Source organism: Malus domestica, chromosome 01 (assembly GCF_042453785.1).
Source record: "Malus domestica chromosome 01, GDT2T_hap1".
In the NCBI taxonomy this organism is placed as follows: Eukaryota; Viridiplantae; Streptophyta; class Magnoliopsida; order Rosales; family Rosaceae; genus Malus; species Malus domestica.
This window is the reverse complement of record NC_091661.1, coordinates 5,545,308-5,553,701: the sequence shown is the minus strand read 5'-3', so window position 1 is coordinate 5,553,701 and position 8,394 is coordinate 5,545,308. Positions and strand designations below refer to the sequence as shown.

The 8,394-nt window shown below is 43.9% G+C and overlaps 1 protein-coding gene across 1 annotated transcript; it reads left to right on the top strand.

The window, feature by feature from the left end:
- Nucleotides 1-1,820: 1,820 nt before the first annotated feature.
- LOC103424411 (uncharacterized) lies at nucleotides 1,821-2,240 on the top strand. Its single transcript, XM_008362494.2, has one exon. The coding sequence runs from the start codon at nucleotides 1,821-1,823 to the stop codon at nucleotides 2,238-2,240; it is 420 nt and encodes a 139-aa protein (XP_008360716.2).
- Nucleotides 2,241-8,394: the final 6,154 nt, after the last annotated feature.

Below are 8,394 nucleotides of genomic sequence, written 5' to 3'. Positions count from 1 at the left end.
GTAATCATAAGGGGAGAGTTGAAATGAGGTTTCAATTCACAATCGATCGTTAAGAGTAACAATCGCCCACTACCTCGCTAATTGGAACCTAATGGATCGTACACCGAGTAAGGGCGATAGTGAAGAAATTAAATGAAATGGATATGCAATTAAATGGTTTAATTGAAGAATGGTCAAGATTAATTAATTAGTTAATTAATTATACGAAAGGTTCGTATTGGGCTTTTAAGTTGGTTTTGGGTTTCGGGGCCCAAAAGTGTTTTGGTCCATAAGGCCCATTATGTTTAAGTTGTATGACAACTAAAACAAAATGGGCAATAAGCCCAATCACAACATATAGGCCGGCCATGGTGAGGAGATGGTGAAAGTTTGCTTAATTGCAAGTTTGCCACTCACCAAAGAAAAGTGTTATAAAAGCAACTTTATAGCTATTTTCTCATTAGGGTTTTCTTTGAGGTAAATAGGTGAAACATTTTCTCTCTTTCTCTCTACAAAGAGGCCGGCCACTTAGGGAGATTAATCTAGCAATCTCTTCTTCCCTAAGTCATCCATTTCATCTTCACACTTAACCCTTGGTGTGGAGACTTAGAGACACCAAACTTTTGGTGTTTTGGAGATCCTTTCCTTACATCCACAAAGTCCAAAGGAGCACAAAAGGAGAAGGAAATCACAAGCAATATCCAAGGAGCTAGGAGGTGAGTTGAAGGCCCTCCACTTGGGTGAATCCCTTGTGTAAACAAGGATGAGCTTCAAGGGTAAAGAAACTCTAAATCTTTAATTCTCTTTAATGTTGTTAAAGAGTCTTTTGGTTCACCATATACTAGGCTTTGAAATTCATGGGTTTTATGAATTGTTTTTGAATGCATGCCTACTTTAAAGTGTTAATAGTTTGCATATGTATTCAAATGTTCTTACATGTTCTTAGCTAGGACAAAATTTTTCCTTCAGTTTGCGTGGTCGAGACGCTACCAAACGATTGGAGAAGGCCAATTATGCAATACCTTGATAATCCCAGAGGCAAACACAACAGAAAGACAAAGGCCCATGCCATAAACTATGTCTCATACCAGAATGAGTTGTATCGAAAAGGCGAGGATGATTTATTACTGTTATGCCTTGGCCCGCAAGAAGCTGCCCAAGCAATCACAGAGGTACATGAAGGAATTTATGGAGCCCATCAATCAGGACGCAAGATGCGTTGGCTACTTCGCCGACACGGTTACCTTTGGCCAAGCATATTGAAAGATTGTATCGAGTATACACGAAGATACATCTAGTGTCAAATTCATGGACCCATCCAAAGGGCCCTGGCCGAATTACTTCATTGGGTCACCAAACCTTGGCCGTTCAAAGGATGGGCAATGGACGTGATCGAAAAAATCACCCCATCTTCTGGAGTAGCGAAACATGCATGGATACTCGTGGCAACGAATTATTTCACTAAGTAGGTCGAAGCAAAATCATACGCCAAATTAACATCCAAGGAGGTTTGCGATTTTGTGGAGGAACATATTGTGACTAGGTTCGGTGTACCAGAAACGATCATAACTGATAATGGCACAGTCTTCATAGCTGAAAGGTTCAAAGAGTATACGGCGAGCTTAAAAATTTGGCTTGAGCAGTCCACACCATACTATCCACAAGCGAATGGACAAGCCGAAGCAAGTAATAAGGTTTTGATCGATATTCTTAAAAAAATGATAAAAGAAAGACCTGGCATGTGGCATTTAAAATTGAATGAAGCCTTATGGGCATATCGGACTTCACCCCGGTCAGCAACGGGGACCACCCCATATACGTTAACCTATGGACATGACGCGATGTTACCAATCGATCTAAGTGTAAATTCTTTACGCGTGATCGAGCAGAGTAGTTTGTCCAACGTCGAATACAACCAGGCCATGTTACAAGAGTTAGAAGATTTGGAAGAAGATCAGCTTGATGCTTACAATCTTCTAGTGGCACAAAAGAAAATTGCCGAGCGAGCTTATAATCAAAGAGTCAAACAAAAAACGTTCGGCGAAGGAGAGTTAGTTTGGCAAACTGTGTTACCCATGGGAATTAAAGACCCCAGGTTTGGCAAATGGTCGCCGAATTGGGGAGGACTGTTTGTCGTCCATAAAGTTCTCGATAAAGGGGCATACCATCTTAGAGATCGAATCGGTATTATTCACGAATTACCAATTAATGGAAAGTTCTTAAAAAAATACTACCCAGTCACATGGGAGATGCAAGAGTAAAAGCTTGTTTCATTTCATTAATAAGATGGTTTACAATTAAAATATTCTAAGGCGATGAAGGAAGAAGAGTTTCAAGAAGTGCCTTCAGCTCAAGCCACCTTGCTTCGCCCATTATGACCTCAGCTTGCCGGTTCTTCTTGTCCATCTTCAGCTGCTTGACTTGCTTTGCGTTCGCCGCATACTCGGTTAAACAATCTTTACCGCCCGACTCGAAGTCCTTCGCAAGCTCAGAAGCAATAGCCGACCTTCGTTTTGCCAGTTCGGCCATTTGACGGTCAAGGTCGGTCAAGGTCGGTCAAGGTCGGTCAAGGTCGGTCAAGGCTTCCCCTTTCACCTTTAAAGCATCGATCTTCAGACGAATATTGTCTGGACGGCCATGGCAGCTTTCAAATCATTATCAGCCCGAAGAGCATTCTCGAGAACATTAAAGGATTCTCGAACTCGCTCCAAGGCGGACGACGCCTGAACAATAGCCTCGGCGCTCATTTGACCATCTGCTCCGAGGTCGTTTAGGCATGCACCCAACAAATCAAGACATTTGTGCTCAAGGACTTGTGACGCCGAGAGAGACAAAAATTCTTGCAGTCGAACCAGAGCAGCTGAATCGACAGGTTCAGTTGTAGTAGCCGAAGGGCCAGCCGCTCCAGAAGTGCTTGATAAGAGAGCTTTAAACTTGACTTCCCATGAAGGTTGAACATAAAAATCAGTTTAAGCATAAGGAAATCACGACAGAATATAGCAAGAAGGTTTTTGTTTTAAACCTGCCGAGAGGAGACTTCGGCCATATCTTAGGGTTCGTTGCTCTAACCTAAAGAACTTAATGGCCGAGCCCAGTGTCTTAGACTGCTTCTCAGTTCACGCGGCCGATGAAGGTTATCTACGTTCGATGGCCATTACGGCAGCCAAGAAATATAGATAACACCTTTCGTCGCGTAGAATTTTTGATGAAAAGAATGGGTAGGCACCTGACATTTGGTATCTTTCTAGTTTAGAGTTCTAAGGTAGAAAAGTAACCGAAGAAAAGTGGTAGGGGTACTTATGAAGGCCGAAGTGGCTTCTTGGGGAGCAATGTTAAGGTTCTGGTCCTGCGGATGAACGGGTGTTTCCACCGTCGCTTCTGGCTCTACGGAAGGTCGTTTGCCATGATCGACCGCAAAAGGGCCGACTTGGACAACTGCCTCGGGCACAGGGGGAGATGGATTACGTGGTTGAAGGTGACTCGTCAATGGAATCTCATCACTCCCGTCGCTCTCTTCTACAACGACTGCCGTGTGTTTTGGATTTTCAGGAAGATTTGTCTCGGCCAAGGGGACCGCTCCTTCCAAGACAAGCGCAACAGCTGGCCCCGAAGCTACAGACGCCTCGACCAGTGGAGCAACAACTGGTCCAACGACTTGAGAAACAGGCCGTACATGGGCTGTTTCTTTGGCAAGAATTGGCCGTTTCTCTGTCGAAGCTTGGACGACAGGGGTAGAAGGGAAACACAAGGAGTCGTCGCTCCCGTAGTCTGACTGGAGATAACATGAATCTCCCGTTCTTTCTTCGCCAGCTTCTTGACCCGTTTTACCAGTCGAGAGGGTTCGACGGCCAACTTGACCTCTTGACGAGGCCGTTTGCTCAGCAAGGCCTGCGTAGTGGTCTTAGCCCTCTTGGAGATGGTCAATTTTTTCCTAGCCACCGCCTCAGCGACCACTTCTACCTTTTTCAGTGACCGACTACTTGAGAAAGTAAAAGCAAATCAGTAGAGTTCAAAGTCGAAGGAAGAAGGTAGGAATAGACCATTACCTTGGGATTGGGGGGCAGAAGCCTTATTAGGTCGACCGCCGAAGATCTTGTTCAGGACATCTGCGACCGGAGCACCAAAATTGTTTTGGGTATACTCTTCCCACCAATCACCGAAAGTGTTAATACTAAAGGATTTTGGAACGGTTGGTCGAATGCGGAATTTTTGGAACCGTTCTTGAAACTTCTTTTTGGCATCTTTGCACTCTTTCTTTGAAGAGCCAGATAGGCGTCATCGGCTCAACAGGGAGCGAGAGGTAAGAAGAGGCATCGGGCAACCCTGAAGATAGCCGAGTTACCAAGTAGTGAATTGGGGGTGATATACTTCCCAACTTGCTCGGTGCGCGTCACACCCAAGAGGAAGGTCGCGGGTAAGCACAAACGACCCCCAAGATTGACGGAGATCAGCATCATTAACTGCACTCCATGCTGATGTGGGAAGTTTGATCGACAAAGGATATTCTTGACGACGGCAGATCAAGAATTCATCGTCGGAAAGGGCATTAAGGCTGAAAAAGTATCTGAACACGTCTTCAGCTTGGTGAGAAGGTACTGGTCGAGAGGCCACCTGAAGGCCAAACACTTCAGTAGTCGAGAAACTGGCAAGCTCTGGCCGAAGGGTGATGAAATAAACCTGCAGCCAAAGTTGGAATACCTAGAGGGGGCCACTCTGGTGTAGGTCGATCTTGTGAAGGGTCATCTCAGCCAAACAACGCAGAAGATGGGCAAGGATGGCTGGACTAAGCACCAGGGTGTGACCGCTAGCCAGGGCTTTGGCCACCGGCATGTTCTCGACCAAGCATTTGTTGGACTTGGTACAATAAATAAATTTCTTATACCAGTAGAAGAGGAAGGCTTCGTGTTCTCCCTGCCGTAGGTTCTCCTCCTCTCGGTCGGCAAAGTGGAGGTAAAGAGTGTTGTAGTTGAGGAAGTTCTTATAAAGTTTATGAACTTCCTCCTTTGAGGGTTTTTGACCCTCTCCGCTCAGCGTTTCGATAGCCCGATTGTTGAAAAGTGCCTTCAGGTCGATGGTCGATGGGTACCCGAAGAGGGTAGCGTCAACCGGGATGCCAAAAGGGGAAGTCCCTAGGATCGCGGTAATATCAAGGATAGTAGGACCCATGGGGTCGAGGGGAAGGACCATAGTGCTGGTGGCTGAGCACCAGAAGCTTGAGGCTACCATAAGAAGCTCCTTGTCCATGACGAGCTCCATAGACGAAAGACGAATGGCATCATAAATGCCAAGAGCTTTCTATTGCTCACCGAAGATATTTTCCATCCGTGCAACCCAGGTTGCCCAGGTTGTAGTGGTTGAGGGCCAGGAGCCTTGGGGTTTTGCTGAATCCCACATCGACCATTCAAACCCTTGCAGTAGGGGTGTTAGACACTGCTCCTTGAAGAGTTTGGTAATAGCTGGTGGCACTGCATCCTTAAAAAGTGGACCAAGGATCTGGTGGGGGGTGCTCATGTCGCTCTCAAAGCACAGAGTCTTGATTGAGTGCTGGTTGATGATTGCCCTCATTTATCACATTCCTTAGAAAGCTTAGAGATGAAGGAGGCCATTGGAATGGTTTTGAAGGTTTTCTGGGAGAAAGTCAGGGGATTTTCTTTTAATCTTTTGAACAAGAGAAAGTATGGAAAATTTGAAAACGTAAAGAATGAATAATAGAAGGCTGGGTATTTATAGACTCGTGGAATGGAAGACCAAATGGGGAGAGTGATCGAGAAGATCGCTAATAATTATGGAGTGATGGAGAATATTAACAGACCCAGGAGAAAGAACCAAAAAACTCGCAGATTAAGGGGTCATGATGATATTGTGACGACGTCCTTTTATGAAGAAAGGATGTTTTGGTGTCCGCACGATCTCGAGGGTACCGAAAGATTCGTAAATCGAGATTCCATGATGGCATGCAGCGATAGGTATAATGATGTGAGGATGTTTGGACATCCGCACGCCTTGAGGAATTCAAAAATCTTGCGGATCAAAGGGGTAATGATGAAAAGACACTTCAGGTCATGCTGAGAAGAGGACACTTGGCGAGGTATCTGACGAAATCAAGATTGTGCAATCGTGCTTCATAAATGCACCTCGGGAGACGGAGCCTAGTGTCTCTTTTCTAAGGTCAAGGCTCGGCCAAAGACTTCAGGCTGAAAAAGTCCTTAGAAGCGAGGGGGCAATGTTTGGGCCCAAAATATTGGTTTGGGTCGAGATTTATTCTCGGCTCAGAAGGCCTTACGAAAAGGTTACCGTGGATCGTTTAGTTCATGGGCTTCCTAACCTAGGTCGGTTAAGTCATGCTGCGAGACGAGTAATTGAATCCTGGTGGAATAAGGAGTCTCAGCAAGATATGGATATTGATAAACCAGAAGTGAATCCGGCTTGATAAAGGACTGGGTTCAAAGTCAAAGTGAAAATAGGACTGGTCGAGATGGTGTTTGATTAGAAGAAGAAATCCTAATCCAAGTAGGGTTTTAACTCGATCTAGACAGTACCTAATGCTATAAATAGAGGAGGTTGTGCATGATTCAAAGCCCCCTTCAATTCAACACACAACTGCCCTGTGCAAATTCTCTCAACAACCTTGAGATTTTTTCCTTTTCTTTTTCCGCCGACACACCTTCAGTTTGGATAAACAGCATTGTGAAGGCAACCGGTGATATCTTTAGTCGGCATAGATAACACTTTCACCGTAGAACCAGCCGGTCTCGCAACATCTTCAGTTGGCATAAATAGCACTGCGTTGAGGGTGACTGGTTATCTATCCAAGTCTCGGTCAAAAAGGATTTCTGAATCCTTATTGGTCGAGGTCATCTCATTAGCCTTCTTGGCGAAGTGAGGTGTTACAGTTTATTAGGCTCGGCACATTGCACGCCGAGTTAGTTTATGATTGGATACTCTCAGGTGGGATTTACAGTTCGGCATTTCGAGGGTCGAACCACGTTTATTGTTAAGACATATCCGCTTTGAGTATTTGTGCCCTTACACTTTGGTGTCGATTCGGCGTGAGTTTACTCTGACGAATACCGTCACTGTGATCGAATCCGATGACGATGATTTGTGAACTTCGTAAGAATAGTAGCCTTGTCTTTAGGTTCGAGAACCCAAGAGGCCGAGACGTGTTCCTTCCTTGGTCGCAATCGCGAGACACAGAAGTCATCCGCGCACCCAACGCAACATCAACAAATTTTAGTCCTCGGCCGAGCTCGGCCGACGAGTTGGCACGCCCCGCATTTAACCGAAGGACGTAGTTAGCTTATAGATTACTCGGTCTGCGCACCACGTAGGCTTGGTAGTTTTTAGGATCAACAATAACATTGTGGAGTGTTAATAGAATTACCAATAAGCAATTTGTAAAAGAAGTTAATAGAATTACCATTAAGCAATTTGTAAAAAAATGTTGAAATAAAATGATTGTGGAAAGTTAAATAAACAAATTATCAAAAAAGTTATACAGTACAAAAAAAGTCTTTTTGTCTCTCCCATGTGCTCATCTTTGTCACTACTTATCTCTCTTTTCCGCCTTCTCTTATCGTACAAACCCAATAGCAACCCTATTCAAATTGAACCACAACACACCAGACCAGCCATCATCTTCCCGACTGGTTGGATTTCTACGACCAATGCATCCTACGACTAATTTGATGCAGGTGTGTGATATTTAGTGAACTGCGCCACATCGAATGACAACAAACCCAGCATCACCAATACATTTTGCACGTGGTGGGGTTGGTGCACATTGTTGGTCTAGAAGATAATCCCGACTTAAAATAGCAAGCTCGAATAATACTTAGCTACTCAAAGTATGAGTAGGGGTTCTTACTTAAAATTGTTTATTGTGGATTTATAGAACTTCGTGTTTATGATGTTCATATTATAAATCACTTTATAAAGATCAATTTAAACTAAAGTCGTTTAGTCTAATTGTATAAAAATAGATGAATGAGATGGGTAAAAATATTACGGATAGTCTATGTATAAACAATAGTTTGACTAAACTACAATATATTGACTAAGCGACCTTAGTCTATGTATTTGCTCATTCTTGAGTAAGCAAGCATTGTTCTTTTAGGAATTAGTCGGATTTAGTAGATGCAGAGTTTGAATCAATAGTGTCTTCGAATTACCAAGCTGAAACCGGACTAGACCAAACCGAACCAATATATGAAAATCATATAAAAATACGCCAAAACCTGGTGGCTGGAGGATTCGAACCCTTTCCCTCAAGGTTTGGATAGTTTCTTCAAACCAACTTGCTGTTGGCTTTATGTTGCTATAACTGTACAACTATCTTATTTATAGGTATTCTAATCCTTATGCTTTATAAAATTTCAAAAGTTACAAACCCTAGCCGACTTCCATTTCAGTTTT

What these genes read in the sequence shown, in the direction of transcription:
- LOC103424411 (XM_008362494.2), top strand. Translation starts at nt 1,821, where the DNA reads ATGTTACCAATCGATCTAAGTGTAAATTCTTTACGCGTGATCGAGCAG.